General features: G+C 39.1%; 1 protein-coding gene across 3 annotated transcripts in view; it reads right to left on the reverse strand.

The window, feature by feature from the left end:
• Positions 1-725: 725 nt before the first annotated feature.
• mybl1 (v-myb avian myeloblastosis viral oncogene homolog-like 1) overlaps positions 726-17,475 on the reverse strand; it is a 56,699-nt gene continuing 39,949 nt past the window's right edge. For 2 of the 3 annotated variants that reach the window (XM_060824098.1, XM_060824097.1), the window contains 4 exons: positions 10,949-11,065; positions 10,717-10,824; positions 6,124-6,273; positions 726-1,195 (listed from right to left, as the gene is read on the reverse strand). In XM_060824098.1, the coding sequence (XP_060680081.1) occupies positions 1,070-1,195; positions 6,124-6,273; positions 10,717-10,824; positions 10,949-11,065 (501 nt within the window). In that variant the 3' untranslated portion in view covers positions 726-1,069. Of the gene's footprint in view, positions 1,196-6,123; positions 6,274-10,716; positions 10,825-10,948; positions 11,066-17,475 lie in introns of those variants that run through there. The other variant, XR_009644632.1, reaches the window with a different exon arrangement.

Consider the following 17,475-nt stretch of genomic DNA (forward strand, 5'->3'; position numbering starts at 1 on the left):
CATTAATCAGCAGTTACCTTATGCAAAGAAAGATGAGGAAAGTTTTCTTTCCTCTGCCCATGTCTTGGATCCAAGTACTCAATGGAATAAGGAGACAACTGAAAGTGAATACCAGCTCCTACCCCTCAATAAACCAGTCCACTTTAAATGGTTATACCTCAAGATATTTGCATTTCTTTTAAGTATCTAAATATGAAGAAAATTCATCTAATAAGTGTGCATTTTTTGGAATTTGTGACGAATAGAAATCTTTTCTTATAAACAGGAATCAACAGTGTCTCCCAGGTGCTCGATCCATACTCATAAATACTATTAAGCTGAAAATAATTTAAGAAAATGTACACTTTCCTCCCAATTAATAACTTTTCCCTGCTTCTACATACAATACATTCAAGACGCTACCTCACGTTTCAGAAACTTATGTTAAATACTGGTATTTCACTAAAGTGAAATAAAAAGAATTCTTCATCCCGTCTACATACATTATAAAAACACTTGGTCTTATGCTTCACTTACATTTATTTGATCATATATTAACATATGCTCAAAATAAAGCATACCATACAACAGGAAATTATCTTAGTTTCTTCAATTGCCAAATATCTGATCTCAGTTGGTTTAAATTTTAATGCTTGATTCCAAGCAACAAATCCTAATTGGTCAATATATTTGGTTAAGAATTTGGATCAGTTGTAAAAATATAACTACATGACAATTACCCATTATATGGCATTATATCCATCAATAGCATTTAGTCTGTTCTTTTTACAGCATATTCAAGACAAAAGAGTGCAACTCAAGACAGTACTCATCTCCACCTTTCCATCTATTGTGTTTCATTTGGCTTTAAATATAAGCACACATTACATTTAGCAAAAGCAGCTTCATTTTAGTTTTGGTTAGCTTTTTTTTTTACAAAACACGTCAGAATTTTTAACCAACTTAAGCCTCTTCACCGAAATCATGCCTCAGGTGGGTTAGGAGTTAGGTTTACGATTAAACACTTCCGCTCCAAATAATCTGGATCATTTTTAGTGTAAATTGATCGGGCTCCTGCAGCAGTGAGCAGTTATAGGATCAGACTCCTGCTCGTGTTGCTGCCATTAAACGCATTCAGGTACCTCCGAGCCTGTTCAGTCATTATCAGCTGATCTTCCGTTTTCCCACAAGCTACAGCTTCCCATTCACTGCTCATCTGTGTATCATACAAAATAAAATGCATCATAAATAAGAAAAATATCCTCAAAGTTCCTCCAAAGTAATACCAGAGACTTGTGGTAATTTCAAAGAAAGCAGAGTAGTTATCAATTAACTTGCTTATTATTTCATTCTTCCAATACTATCTTATAGCTTTTGAAAAACTTGATTCAAATGTCTCCAGAACCTTCCACCCTCATAAAACTTGTCAAGGCACAGATTCCATTCTTGAGTGATAGATGTAGAATAACATTTAGTTACAAATGTTTGCTCATGTTGAGAGGAACCAGTACCTTCCTTAAGTGGATTCCACAAGCTTTGAATTTGAGAATGGACAGAGTCCTGATATCTATATATGTGTACAGATTGCATTAACAAGATTTTAACCACAAAGTTTGGACTAATAGCAGAGAAATTTAAATTTTACCATGAATGTTTGAAGATTTGTATTCAAAAAAGAAGAACGGTTTACATTCATACAACATTCTTCAAAAGCACTGGATGCTTTGAAGTGCTTTAAAGCCACTGAAACTGGTGGCTGTTGTAAGGGGAAGATGATGCAATGGTAACGTCACTCTGGTAATCTAGAGCCACCGACAACACTCTCAGGACATCAGTGGATGAGAGTTTTATTTTTATTATCATTCGCTCAATCGGAGCCAGACCACAAAAAAACCCTCAAAATTCTAATAAACCCTGAACAAATCTCTAAAGCTCATTTGCTGTTTTGTACATCAGCTTATATCAACCTATACACCTACCACTCTGATAACTTTTGAGACTAGATGATTCCATTGTTCTTTTTGCTGACCTCCCAGTCACCTTAAAGACCTATTAGTTGAAACCTCAGCAGCTTGTGTTCTAGTTTGCTCATCATCCAATCATCAATGGCCAATGATGGCTTTCTTTTCCCATTATTAAGTTTCTCTTTTAAATAAAAGTTTCTATCACCCCCTTCTATCTTTAATTTATGTACTCTACCAATGATGGCCAAATATTCTACAAATGGTCTAACTAATTCAATCTCAAATATTTTGAAGTTGTCACAACTTGGTCCAGCGTGACTTTACTGCAAGATAACCATTCCACAGAAGTGAATTTGTGTGACATCCAGAGGTCATGTTAATTTACTCTATTGTTCCAAGTGAAACATTTTGTCACATGACTTTAATTAGTGTCCCAAATGGTATCAGTAACTTTTTAAGCTACCATAAATACTCATGTAAAAGTCAAATTTTGAAGAATTTTTTAAAGATTCAATTTATAGGATTGGCTGTTACACGGCCACTGGCTTGAAGGAGCTGAAATTCATGCTGCAGTTCAAAATCTCGTATTATCAGCAGAAGACAATTTGATCGCCCAACTAATCCCGGTAAAGAAGAGAAACATAATGGTAAAGATAAAGGTAATTACTACGTAAAAGGAAGAAAAACATGAATGAATTACTGGTGGTAAAATTTTATTTATACATAACAGTACAAAAATTTAACATGACAAAGATTAATTGAAATCCTTGTTCAACATCATTATGGCCTGGTATAACGGCATAGTTAAAATGAAACATTTATTAAATTCTGAATGTGTAAGTATCTTGAACTTTCCTGCCAAACTCTTCCATTTCCCTCCCATTTACCTCAGTAGTATTAACAAATTTGTCAAAGAATTAAAGATATATGTAGCTAATATACCTTTCTTTTATTCAGATATATTATGGCACAATTAAAATGATTAACTTTTTAACACTATTAACTTTTTGATGTATAGTGAACAAAGTGCAATAAGTGCCGATAGACTTAGTACAGTCTGAATGAATGAATCAAAACTTGCTGTCGTAAACCAAGTGGGCGAAGTGGAGTTATGACTGAATGAAGAGAGACATAATATAGTAAATAAAGAGTGATAAGTAGAGTTACTGGTATGAATGAATGAATGCAAACGGGAATGTACAGTTTCCTTTGTAAGAGGTTTACTTTTACACGAGTATATTCAGTATTGGCTTGTTTAATATACATTAGAAAATGACATTTGTCACAAGTATTCAGACTCAGTGTCCTTTTTAATTGGGTTGCATGTGTCCACTGCTGTCTGACATCGATCTATGCTACTATAACGATGGACCAATCAGAGTACACAGCTTGGCAAAAGGGAGGACTGCAGATGCTGGAGAGTAGAGTCAAGGTTAGAGTAATGCTGGAAACGCACAGCAGGTCAGGCAGCATCCGAGGATCAGGAAAATAGACGTTCTGGGCAGGAGCCTGTCATCAGGAGCCGCAGGAAAATCCATGTTTTGAGCAGGAGTCCTGCATCCTGATGAACAGCTTTTGCCCGAAATATCAATTTTCCTGCTCCTCAGGTGCTGCCTGATCTGCTGTGCTTTTCCAGCACCACTCTAACCTGGCTCCAGAGTACACACCTGCTGTTGCTAAGCATGTAGGCCCAAATATTGTACCCTGTTAAGATTCAAATAATTTTATTCTTCCCTCTCCAATGCCTATAAAAGACTAAACAAAAGCATCTTGTATCCCAATTCCTTTAATAAATTATTAAAATTTGAGATTCATTTACACTTTGTACCCCCTCATTCCCAATTTGTTTGTTTCAAGCTATTCAGGTAATTAATGATGATATTATTCTCCTACTGACCTCCCATGGTAAATAAACAGTTTTGCCTGATTCCCCTCACCGGCCCATAAGGACAAACCCTTATTTTAACAGAGCCCCCTATTTCTGCACATGTCAATAAGTGGAAACAGCATTTCCATGTTCAGTTTGTCAAGACCATTCAGGGTCTTATCAACTTCAAACAAATTTCCTTTCACTATTGTGCTCTGAGAAAATAAGCCCTGCCTGTCCAATCTTTCCTCATAAGAGAACCTGCTCATTCTTGGTATCAATCTAGTAAGCTTTCTCTGAACTGCTTCCAATGCATTTCCATCCTTCCTCAAAAGAAACCAACACTGATCTCCCCAACATCCTGTATAACTGAAGCACAACATTCTTCATGTTGAGTTCCTCACATAATAAAGGCTAACACCCAATTAGCTTTCTTGATGATCCGCTGTACTGCATGCTAACCTTTTGTGACTTCTGTATGAGAACACTTAGATCTTTCTGTACCTCAGTTTAAGAACAGAATAAATATGAACAGGTGTAAGCCATTCAGCCCTTCAAACCTTCCCCAGCAATCGACAAGATTTTGCCCCAGGCCTCAAATCCTCTTTCATGCCAGCTCAGTGGTCAACTCTTCAATATTTCAAAAATATCCTCTAAATTCTTCCAGTGATCTAGCCTTCACAGCTCTACGGTAAAGAATTACAGACATTCATTACGCTCAAGCTAAGAGATTCCTTTGCATCTCAGTTTTTAATAAGTGTCCCCTTACTTTATAACTAACTTTGCCATTTTCGAGAGCCCCCATTAGCGGAAATATCACTGTCAATCTTCTAAACTCTAATGAATAAAGGCCTAATCTGTTTCACCAATCACATGAAGTCAATCACTGCATTCAGGAAGCAGCCTATTGAACCGCTTTTGAATGCCTCCAATGCTGATATATTCTTTCTTAAATACAGAGACCAAATCTGTACACAGTACCCCTGACATGACCTCAAAGCTTACATAATCATACCAAGACTTTCCTTTTCTCCTTGAACTGCCTCCAATGCTGTTATATATAAAGCAGAAGATACCTAGCAAAATCACCCAGGCCAAATGGGGTATCAGGTATGCAGCCTGCCTCCAGCACAGGGCTTCCACATCACTACCATTAAAGCACAGCACTCACAAACACCCCAAATAAAACACAAGACAGACACTGAAGGGCCATCACAGGTGTTGTGTCAAAGGTAAGATACAGCTGCAGTCTCTTACTCTCCAGCATTATCCTCTGATTCTCATTCTTATCCAACCAAGTGCCCTTTGGACCACCCTGCCAATAATCCCATCCATCTAGGTAGCCCTTGCAACTATTAAATCACACCTGCTATGTAAAATACCAAGAAATTAGCAATGTAATTGTCGCAAGGCTATGAGAATTGGCCCAGTATGGAAGACAAGCAAACTTCTGACTTTCAGGTTTGCTTGCCATTGTCATATTGGGATAAAGCATAATATTGTTGATGTTCGACTCAACATCATTTCCCAATTTATTTTAGACTAGGAGGACAGTCCCTCTCTTCTTAAATGCCAAATGCTGCCTGCTATAGGCATGTTGGATCCAAGTAGCTAGAATGAAAACTACATAGAATTAAACTGTAGTTTTACAGAAAGGTTAAAAATGAAAAATGCTATTTCTGATTCATAAAATCTACAGAGTGTGGAAACAGGCCATTCGGCCCAACAAGTCCATACCAACCCTCCGAAGAGATCTCATTCAGACCCATCCCCCCTAACCTATCCCTGGAAACCTGCATTTCCCATGACTAATGCACCTAATCTACACATCCCTGAATACTATGGGTAATTTGGCATGGCCAATCCATACAATTTACACATGTCTGGACTGTGGAAGAAAACCAGAGCAGTCAGCAGAAACTCAGACAGACACTGAGAGAATGTGCAAACTTCAGACTAACAGTTTCCAAAGGATGGAATCGAACCCAGGTCCCTGGTGCTGTGAGGCTGCAGTGCTAACCATTGAGCCACTGTGCTGCTTCCCCCTCACCTCCCTCTGCCTTTCAGGTTAGTGAGCAAACAACCATGGATGTCATAAATTGGAAGTTACACCCATGAATTAATTCATCAACAAACAGGTGACATGACAGGAACAGAAGGTGTTGTCAAAAATGAAAATTTAAGCTAAGAATTAAATCAGATTATCTCATTTGTTCTGTTTGATTACTGCTGTGAAAAGTGAATAATGTTAAATTAATCATTTTTATTTATTATACAATGGAAACTTTCAAAAAGACCAATGCCACAGCTTACCTGAATTGGAGTTTCAAATCGTACAGCTTTTGAAGTATTTCGTTGCTTTATCTCGGAAAAGACAACATTTCTGCTCCACGTACTTGTGGCGATGTCTGATTTTTCAGGCAAAAATGTTCTCAGTAATGAGCTGGTCAACAGGCTTTCAGACTGTAACACAGAGGCAATTTATTTCCCGGATTTATATTTTCTCCTTTTATTCTTACATTCTCTTTCTTAACAAAAAGAGCACGAAAGCAAGCAACTTGGATGCTCATACAATGGCTGAAGTCAACTATCGGCAGGCATACAAGGCCAATCTAGACAGACCAACCAAATTTTTTTTTACCCTCCCTTTGAACAGCAAGTGACCTCAAAACTGCAAGATTTAAAATATGCATATTTTGACTGGAACAATATTTACTTTGATAATTTTATCCTTTACCATATTTTTAAAAAAATCACTCTCTACTGAAGGTGTTGGCTCTTGCTAGGTGCCAAAAGGCCACACATACAAACAAGAGTCACTTGACATGAGTCAAGCAAGTATCATTAATAAACTAAGAAAAGCAACCTTACCTGACTTTCCCTCTCACTATATGTAGGAACAAGATCTAGTCAGACGATGCATGACAAATTTCTTTCAAAGAAAAGTATAGCCTGCTTAATACGCACAAAACATTCTGCAATTTATGTATACCATCATTATCTTGCTGTTTTCCTTTGGCTCTTTCCTTTAAATTTTGCAAATAAATTTGGTAATTAATTTAATCAAACCCATGTTTCATGCATTTTAATTTCTCCAATCAGGTTTTTGTACTTGCTACATCACTAAATCTATCTTTCTTAAAAAGGTCACAAATACCTTCATTGGTGTTCATACCTCCTCAAATTCACTGTCTCAAAAATATCATCCTTTTCCAATGCTTCGACTTTGTTGTCCAGCTCAGTGGAATGTCCTACCTCACATCTACAGCACCTTCCAGATGGTGTCCTATTGCTATTGGAGTTTCTCCAACCACACTGCATCAGGAACAGCAGCGGGAGTCGCTGTGGAGCGTCAATATGCTGACAACTTTGTGGGATAATACAGGCTGTGAAGCTATCACACCACTGATAAAGAGTACATAGGCAAAGGAAACGTATGATCACCAGAGTAAAAACTCTTGGCTGCATCTGCAGTCATTGTTTTTACCGAGATAGTACAGGGATCACTGGGCCCATCGCCCTCTCAGTAACACTCGATACTCCTGGGACAATTTCAATGGATTGGAGGATGGCAAATGTAGCCCTACTATTTAATAAAAAAGAAGCATTGAAAAGGAAAGGAATTACAGATTAATTAGCTAAAATCAGTAGAAAGCAAAAGGCAGGAATCTACTCCAAAAGAATGAGATAACAGGGCACAACGGGATTAGACATGGATCGATGAAAAGAAAGTCATGGTTCACAAGCCTACTAGAGTTTTTTTTATCACTAGTAGAATAGTGAAGGCAGAACCAGTGAATATAGTGTATTTGGATTTTAAGAAAACTTTCGATAAAGTCCCAATAAGAGTTGGTATGCAAATTAAAGCACATGGGGTTATGGGTGATATCCAAGCATGGATTTAGAGCTGATTAGCAGGTCAGGAGAACAAAGGAGTAGGAATAACTGGGTCTCTTTGGAGTGAAAGGTGCGGGCTAGTGGGGAATCACAAGACCTGAGCTAGGTCCCAGCTATTTACAATATATACCAACAATTTGAATGAGGAAATCAAATGTTATATTTCTATGTTTGCGGATGACACAAATTAGGCAGGACTATGAGCACTGAGGAGAATATTAAAAAGGCTCCTAGGCAATTTAGACAAGTTGAATGGTGGGCAATATATGGCTGTCACAGTATAACATGGATAAGTGTGAAGTTATTAACATTGGTTTGAAAACCAAAACAGCATAGTATTACTTAATTGGTAAGGGAGTGTGAAATGTTGATGTACGAAGGGACCTGGATGTCCTTATACTTTAGTCACTGAAAGCAAGTATGCAAGTATAGTTAGCAAAGGGGAAGTGACTGTTAATCCAGAGACCCAGGGAATGTTCTAAGGACTTGGGTTCGAATCCCACCATAGCAGATGGTGAAATTTGAATTCAATAAAAATCTGGAATGAAGATGGCAACAGTGAATCTGTTGTCAATTGTTGGGAAAACCACCTAATTCACTAATATTCCCTTTAGGGAAATAAACTGCCATCCTTCATCTGATCTAGTCTACATATGACTTCAGACTCACAGCAATGTGATTGACTCTTAGTGGCAGTAAATGCTGGCCTAGCTGGCAATGTCCATGTGGTCAACTCTTAACTGCCCTCTGGGATAGGCAATAAGTGCTGGCCTAGCTGGTGATGCCTCAACCCATTAATGAATAAATGTTTTTAAAAAGTTGAGTACAGGAGCAATGATGTACGGTGCCTTGGTGAGACCTACACAGAGTATTGTGTGCACTTTGGTCTCCTTACCCAAGAAAGCATATATTTGTCATAGAGGGTGTGCAGCAAAAGTTCATCAGACTGAGAGGATTGTCATACAAGGAGAGCTTGAGTCAACTAGGCCTGGATTCAGTAAAGGTCAGAAAAGGAGATATCGTTGAAAGGCTTAAAGTTCTGACAGACCTGAACAGATTGGATGCAGGGATGATGTTGTCCTGTCTATCGATCTAGGATAAGGGGTTACAGATACAGAATAAACCAGTTAGGACTGAGCTGAAGGGAAATTTCTTCACTTAGAGGATAGTGAACCTGTGGAATTCTCTTTTACATAAGGCTGTGGTGGGCAAGTTACTGAATATATTTAAGAAAGAAATACAGATTGCTGGACATAAAGCATCAAGAATTATGGGGAGAGTGTCTATGATGTTGAGGTAGAGGATCAGCCATGACCACATTAAATGATGGAGCAGGATCAAAAGGTCAAATGGCCTGTTCCTGTTCCTATATTCTGTGTCTAAGTCAGTTTTTTTTTATTTTGTACTCTCACTCCCATATAGTGTACAGTTGTTCAGAACGAAGAGCTTGTAAAGTAACACCGGATCAAGATTTACAATGGTCACATACTGGGTGAGAAACTTTAAAAAGAGAAAAGTGAGCTATCCCATTTGTCTGGAGTAGCTGAGTCAAACAGTTAGTCTCTAAATAAAAAAACAATTTACTACTGGCAGTAAGTTAAACTCTACTATGATACTAGATGTGAATAAACTTCTTCAAAAATAATTTATTGTATAAAACAGAAACTTACTTTCAGCTCCACGACAAAGTAATATTACAGTATGTAATATCAAGTTTTTCAATAGTTGTTGAAACTGTTATTATTCATGATATTCCAGATACTGAGAACTTGATCATAAATATTTCATTCTGATAGCTCAGCTAATTCTAAAACACATTGTAATCAAGGCTAAATATAAAAAATCACTAAATCAGGTGCAAGAAGTAAAAATATTATAAGTTGTTTTCATAAATTTTGTGCAGACCCAGTTAAATTTAGTTAAATATAAACAAAGCTTCAGCTCACTGTTCTGCCCCAAATCCAATGCTCTAATCCATACTGTGCACAGGAAGGTCTGGAAGTGATTAATAAGATCAAGGACTAATTGTCCTGTTTTTGACAGCATTCTTAAAAGAAAAAATATCTTCTGAACCACTGGGAAAATTCAATGCTTTTTTCAAATTACATAGATCTTTTATGTTTAAAGGGAGGACATCTAATCTGAAAACTAGCACCTCTCAGGAGAAATAAACTTCCTTGCATGTAGTAAATGTCTGAGAGTCTATAAGCAACATCCTCTCAGAGCTGCGCAAAAACAATCAGCTTAGTTCATATGGACTATCCCTAATCAGTCCTTGCCTTTCCAAACACGTGCAAATCCTGTCCCTCAGGATTCCCTTTAACAAGCTGCCCACCACCGATGTCAAGCTCACCAGTCTATGGTTCCCTGGCTTGTCCTTACCATCTTCCTTAAATAGTGGCACCACATTAGCCAACCTCCAGTCTTCCAGCAACTCATCTGTGACTATCGATGATACAAATATTCCAGCAAGGTGCCCAGCAATCACTTCCCTAGCTTCCCTTAGAGTTCTAGGGTACACATGATCAGGTCCTGGGGATTTATCCACCTTTATGTGTTTCAAGACATCCTGCACTTCCTCCTCTGTAATATGGACATTTTTCAAGATGTCATCATGTATTTCCCCACATTCTACATCTTCCATGCCCTTCTCCACAGTAACTGCTGATGCAAAATACTCGCTTAGTATCTCTAAAGTAGTAAAGGAGAGATCCTAAAAGAAACTAATTCAGAAAACAAATTCTGAAGAAGGGTCACTGGACCCAAAACGGACTTCTCTCCACAGATGCTTTCAGACCTGCTGAGTTTATCCAGCAATGTTTGTTTTTGTTTTAGAACAAATGCTTGTTTGCACAGAACCATACATGAGGAGCAATGCCAATAAACTCTGAAGCTTTTTGCAATAAGCTTTCATACTAATTCTTTCTTAGATACACTCATATACACATTTAATTTGTTTCTCAAAAATGACTACTTTGCAAAGTTTCCAATAAGCATTGATGAACTCACCTGTACATCTGAAACAGAGGTCTGTGTGAACTTTTGAGTACCAATTTCATCCTTAATCCACGTGTCTAAAACAAGAGATTTTCGTACTTTCTTGAACGGAACTGTGTGCTGCAATTTGTTAGGTTTGGGGAAAAAGAACAGAAGAGGAATACCACAAAATTACACAGCAGTCAGAATCACCATAATCAGGAAATATTCAGGTTAGAAGAACAAGGAGAAACTTTATTAGCACCTCTTGCTCACAGATTTTGAAGATGGGATCCATTCCTTCCCCAAGTAATATGTCAGTACCAGTCTCTTTCTTCAAGACCTCTCGAATATCCTCTTCTAAGTGTGCAAGTGACTGAGGCTAGGATGACAAAGAAATGATTACATTTTCTGCAATTCAAAATGAAATGTTATGTTGAGGATACATATTTACATTTAATGTTAACTGAAGGGAGAAACAACAACTGAAGGGAGAATTAACAACTATTTGGATAGTCTCTGGTTTGAAATGGGTTTTATCAAGTGAATTCTTGGAACCAAAGCCACTAGCTGAGGTGGAGAGGGTCGAGTGTCAAGTTCCTAGGAGTGACAATAACTGAAATCTGTCCTAGATCTCCTACTTCGTTGCAACAAATCCTCTTCCTCAGATGTCTTAAGAAATTCGGCATGTCCATGAGAACCCTCACCAACTTCTATAAACGCTCCACTGAAAGCATTCGATCTGGGTGCATAACTTCCTGGTATGGAAACTGCTCCGCCCAGGACATTAAGAAACTTGAAAAGGTTGTGGGTACAGCCCAGACTATCACAGACTCTATTTACACTTCTAACTGCTGCTGAAAGGCTGCCATCAAAGACTCCTCCCACCTCTTCCGTCAGGCAGAAGATATAGAAGCTTGAGCATACGCACCAACAGATTCAAGAACAGCTACTTCTTTACTATTATTAAACTGCTGAATGGACCTCTCTAACTTCAAATAATGTTGACCTTGCTAATGTTGATCTTGCTTTGCACAACTCCTGTGCAGCCATAACTTTGTACTAATGCCTTGCTCTAAGTGCTCTATGATTTGCACGTCCTTGTTTGCTCTGACCTGCCTCTACTGCTTGCAAAACAAAGCTTTTCACTGTACTTAGCAATAAATCAAATCAAAAAACCGTTCAATGTGTACTGTTTGATTACCATAAATTAAGTGACTGGAGAAATAGCCAAACAAAGCTTTCGAGGAAAGAGAAGAGATGGGGTTCATTGATTTAATTATTAAACAATGCCTGATTTTTGACAGGACTAGGGCCCCTCCAGTAATGGTTGCCCACAACAGTCTTTGAACGTGGAATTCCGTTGTATAGTAGCTGAAATCAGTACAGTAAAGACAATGTCCCTGGAGCTAAACAACTCTCTTCTGTAATTCTGATTCTTAGAAGTTGTTCTTGGAAACCTGATAGATGGAAATACTGGTCAAACTGAAGGAATGACCAATTATCAAAGACTAGAACTAAAATTGATTGCAAACATAACTGGAAATTGATCAATTTATGGTTGTCAGTAATTTGACTTTGTCAACAAGAGAAAGTGAACAAAAGAAGAATATATTATGTCTTGTTTCCAGCCCCTTGACCCACAGGTGTTGTTGCCCTTTTGTCTTTCTTTATACAAAAACATTTTTGCAGAAACTTGTCTTTTTATATTGTGTGAAGGTGTGTGAGGGATTAAGAAGACACCTTTAATTTTAGATCATAGTTTTGGTGTTAATGAGAGTGTGCCACTTGTTTCAAGAATAAGTTTTGTTCATAATAAAATAAAATTTATTAAACAAGGCTGGTGGATGCTTCTTTAATTTCTGATAGTAAAGGTAAAGTATCCACAGCCCCAAAGTACCACAGGCTGTTCTCTCATTAGAGAGAGAGATGACGAGTAATAAGTTTAACTGGAGGCGGGTGTGAAGTTGAGAAGGAGGACATTAGTTGTTACCTTAGCCAACTGGGGAAACTGACCCTGCATTGCTGGTGTCATTCTGCATTGCAAATCAGCCGACCAGCTAACTGAGCTAACCCACCCCAAAATTTCTGCTCGTAGTTGTAAACAGGAGCATTTGGCCATTATGGTAGATTATCAACATGAGCTTGTACTGTTGGCGTGATGGATGGAGTAGGGGGAACTTGCTCTCAGTGCAATCCTCCTATCATTGTTGTAACAGCAGACATTTGAATTTTTTAAACTATTTGGAACTATAGTTTAGAATAATTTTAAAACTTCATTTTGGATGTTAAAATTCACTGATTTCTTGATAAAAGATCATTCTTGTTGTAATAATTAATTTCAAGTTTAATAATTTTAACAATGCAAGTTCTCAAAAGCCAATTATTTTGGAAACATCTGCAGCTCCACAGAATCATTATTTGGAAGATAAATTCAGCAACAAGCCAAACTAAAGAAATTGGCAGGAAAATAGCTAAACTCTCATTCCATGTCTTTGTTACCTCAAGATTTATTTATCCCATTAAATATTTATCCAGCCTCCCATATTCCATATGCTGCAAACCAGGGGCATCCAAATCCTGCTATTCATGTGCCTACATGCACTAAATTTCAGGCAACTATCATCCCTGTTCTTACTGACCTACAACTGCCACCTGGTTAAGCAATGCTTCAATTCGTTCTGAGAATGGCAAAAGACTGGAAAGATATATAATTATTTCACTTTTTATGGTGTGAGGCAAATGCAAATGTTTTTAGGCCAGGGTCTTTCAGCCTGGCTCAAGAGCAGCTCAGGAAGGCAGGCCAGGAGCAGCACTAGGCATGAGGTATCAACTTAGTGAAGCTGCAATACATGATGATATACATGCCAAACTATGCCATACAGGTGTTCTTGATGGTGGGATTTAGAACTAGGGAACAAAGTCTCAGGATAAAAGACAAACCATTTTGGACTGAGAGCAGCAGGAACATCTTCACTCGGTGGTGATAGAACTTTGGAATTCTCTACCTCACTGGACTGTGGAGGCTTCGTCATGAGGTTCAAGACATGGATTGATTTCTAGTTACTAATAACATAAAACATTATGGGGATTGCACAGGATAGATACGAGGGAGACATCAGCTATAACCTAGAACGATGGAATAATTTTAAAGAGCTGACAGACTTGTCCTTGTTCTTATGTTCCCATACCACTAACAACAGGTCAGATCAAAGCTCTTCAGTCCAACTACATGAATTATCGTCCAACATTCACAATTCAAGCAACTCACCGAGGAAATGGTGCCACAAACATCCCCATTCTCAACAATGAAGGAGCCTAAAATATTAGTGCAAAAGACAAGACTGAAGCATTTGCAACACTCTTCAGCCAGAGGTGTCAACTAGGTGTCAGTCTCATTCTGAAGTCCCTACTCCTCAAATGTCAGTCTTCAGCCAATTTAATTCACTCCAACCAATATACCACCAGACACCGCAAAAGCTCCAGGCTCTGACAATAGTCCAGCAACTGTAACATAGACATGTTCCGAGGCTGCAGGCTCTCCTAGCCAAGCTGCAGCACTGGTATATACTTGGCAGTGTGGAAAGTTATCTAGGTATGTCCTGCACACAATAAACAGCCAATTACCATCCCATCAGTCGACTGTTGGTCATCAATAAAGTGATCAAGGGGTCATAAAGACTGCTATCAAGCTACATCTGTTTAAGAGGACCTGCTCACTGACATTCATTTTGGGTTCTTCCAGATTCACTCAGCTCTTGACCTCATTATAGCCATGGTTCAAATATAGACAAAATGGCTGAATTCCAGAGGCATGGCAAAGGGAGAAACTCTCACTGGTTCAAGCTATACCAAGCACAAAGGAAGATGGTTGTGATTGCTGCAGATTAGTCATTTCAGCTGCGGGATATCATTGCAGGAGTTCCTCCAATGGAATAAACTAGGCACAACCATCATCAGGTGGTCAACATTTCCACCACCTCTAAACGGACCTCACCACCAGGGATATATTTCCCTTCCCAGCCCTTTCCACTTTCCACAAAGACCGTTCCCTCTGACTACATGGTCAGGTCCACGCCTCCCAACAACCCACCCTCCCATCCTGGCACCTTCCCCTGCCACCACAGGAATTGCAAAACCTGCGCCCACACCTCCTCCTTCAGCTCCATCCAAGGCCCTAAAGGAGCCTTCCACATCCATCAAAGTTTTACCTGCACATCCACCAATATCATTTATTGTATCCACTGCTCCCGCTGCAGTCTCCTCTACATTGGGGAGACTGGACGCCTCCTAGTAGAGTGCTTTAGGGAACACCAATCAACCACACTGCCCCGCGGCCCAACATTTCAACTTCCCCTCCCACTCTGCCGAGGACATGGAGGTCCTGGGCCTTCTTCATCGCCACTCCCACACCACCAGACGCCTGGAGGAAGAACGCCTCATCTTCGGCTTCGGAACACTTCAACCCCAGGGCATCAATGTGGACTTCAACAGTTTCCTCATTTCCCCTCCCCCACCTCACCCTAGTTCCAAACTTCCAGCTCAGCACTGTCCCCATGACTTGTCCGGACTTGTCCTATGTGCCTATCATCTTTTCCACCTATCCACTCCACCCTCCCCCTGACCTATCACCTTCATCCCCACCCCCACTCACCTATTGTACTCTATGCTACTTTGTCCCCACCCTTCTCTCATTTACCTCACCACCCTTCAGGCTCTCTGCCTGTATTCCTGATGAAGGGCTTTTGCCCAAAACATCGATTTTACTGCTCCTCGGATGCTGCCTGAACTGCTGTGCTTTTTCAGCACCACTCTAATCACAACCATCATTAGCTGCTTCATCAATGATTCTCCCTCCAGGGAAAGGTCAGAAGTGGGGATGTTTATTGTGCAATCATCACTGTTCAGCTGTTTGCACCGCCTCAGAAAACGAAGCAGTCTATCAAGCTTGGACTTATTCCTGAAGAAGGGCTTATGCCCGAAACGTCGATTCTCCTGTTCCTTGGATGCTGCCTGACCTACTGCGCTTTTCCAGTAATACTTTTTTCAGCTCTAGACAACTATCAGGCTTGGACTGTCAAGCAACATTTGGGTTATGCAATGGCTATCTCCAAAATGGAGAATCCTTATTGGGGATGGATATGTATCAAGGGTAGCATATCCATGGTGAAGAGGAGGCAGTGGGACTAAGGTTCTGGACATTTTGATAACTGTTGAATCTTGTTAGTCAAGAATCTGACTACCTTGTTCTTAAAAATATTCAATGACTACCTTCATCGTTGTCGGAGGTGAAGAGTTCACAAAACTCAAGCCTCTGCAAGAAAACAATTCTGCTCTTTTCTATGTTAAATGGCACCCTCTTATTTTTAAACTCTGTCCTCATATTTTAATCCCTCCCATAAGAGGAAATATCTTTTCTGCACCCACCCTGTGAAATCCCCACAAAATCCTATGTATTTCAATTAGGTCACCTATCATTCTTTCAAACACCAATGGATGCAAACTCTATGTGCCAAACCTGCTTTTCCACCAAATAAAAACCCTACCCCCCCATTCCAAATAAAAAAAACAAAACGCCAATAAAACAGCAGTATGTAGTTAAAATTTGCATGTATTAGATCATTATAAATATTCATCTGATGTGTTCTGCCCTGATGCACGTCCTTAGGTGAATGTCCAGTGCTGCTTTTAACCTGGGTTGTCTTCCTTGTAGTTTCTGTTAATGGTGGTTTACTGCTGCCTTCCAGTCTCTGGGATAGGGCAAAAAAGTAGGTTCCAAAGTTTACCTCAGTTGGAACAGGAAGAAAACTGGCTGGTCATATTCTAAACCATATGCTACTCATCTAGCCAATTGGTCCCAACATATGACAGATTATGAAAGTGTGTTTTTAAATTATTTGATAGAAGTTTTCTTTTATATAATGAGATTTCAGGCAAATCTCTACATATGCCCTGGTGACAGAAGACTGAGTAAAACCTCTCTTCCATACTCCCCCATTTCTGTACACATATATTGCAACATATAACCCTCTTTGCAACTCTGCTTCCCTCTCACACATTTCACAGCCCCTCGTCACAAATCCCCAGACACTAACCCAGCAAGCCCCTCTCCAACCCCATGCACGCAACAGTCCCACATTCCAAACTGAGGCACAGTCTCATTAACAAGCCAATGTCCCCAAACTCTCACAAGCTCACAAGACAGCTTCTCAAATGCTCACATATTCAGCAGCACTCCATGCTCAACCATCATTCTCCACTCACTAGCAGCCCTTCTGTCCAAACCCACCTCATTCAGTAACCTCTCTTGCTAATCACGCAATCCCATTCCCCCTATGTGGGTGAGTGTTTAATTGGCTCAATGTTCCTGTGAAGTGTCTTGAGACATCTTATTACATTAAAAACATTAGCTGATAAAGTGGCTGCTCTGAACCAGTTGAAACAAACAGCAAACAATATACTGACCAAATCATTAAGTGCAGTTTTCAGTTAACCATATATAATTTATACTATATAATATATGTATACACAATTATAAACATATAAACAAGAAAGATGAGTAGGCCACTTTCTTTTAAGCCTACTCTGCCATTTATGATGATCATGGCTGATCTGATTTTAACCTCAACTCTCCATATCCTCAACAATGTGTTATTCCTTTTGGTAAACAAGAGTCTACTTACCTTTGCCTTAAAAATCTTTAATATTAAAGTTCTAAATTTACTTTGAAGGAAATAGTTTTAGCTGCCGTATCTTGTCATAACTACTGAGGTTGATAGGGTTTGTGCTGTA

The sequence above is a fragment of the Hemiscyllium ocellatum genome, chromosome 4 (genome assembly GCF_020745735.1).
Source record: "Hemiscyllium ocellatum isolate sHemOce1 chromosome 4, sHemOce1.pat.X.cur, whole genome shotgun sequence".
Classification (NCBI taxonomy): Eukaryota; Metazoa; Chordata; class Chondrichthyes; order Orectolobiformes; family Hemiscylliidae; genus Hemiscyllium; species Hemiscyllium ocellatum.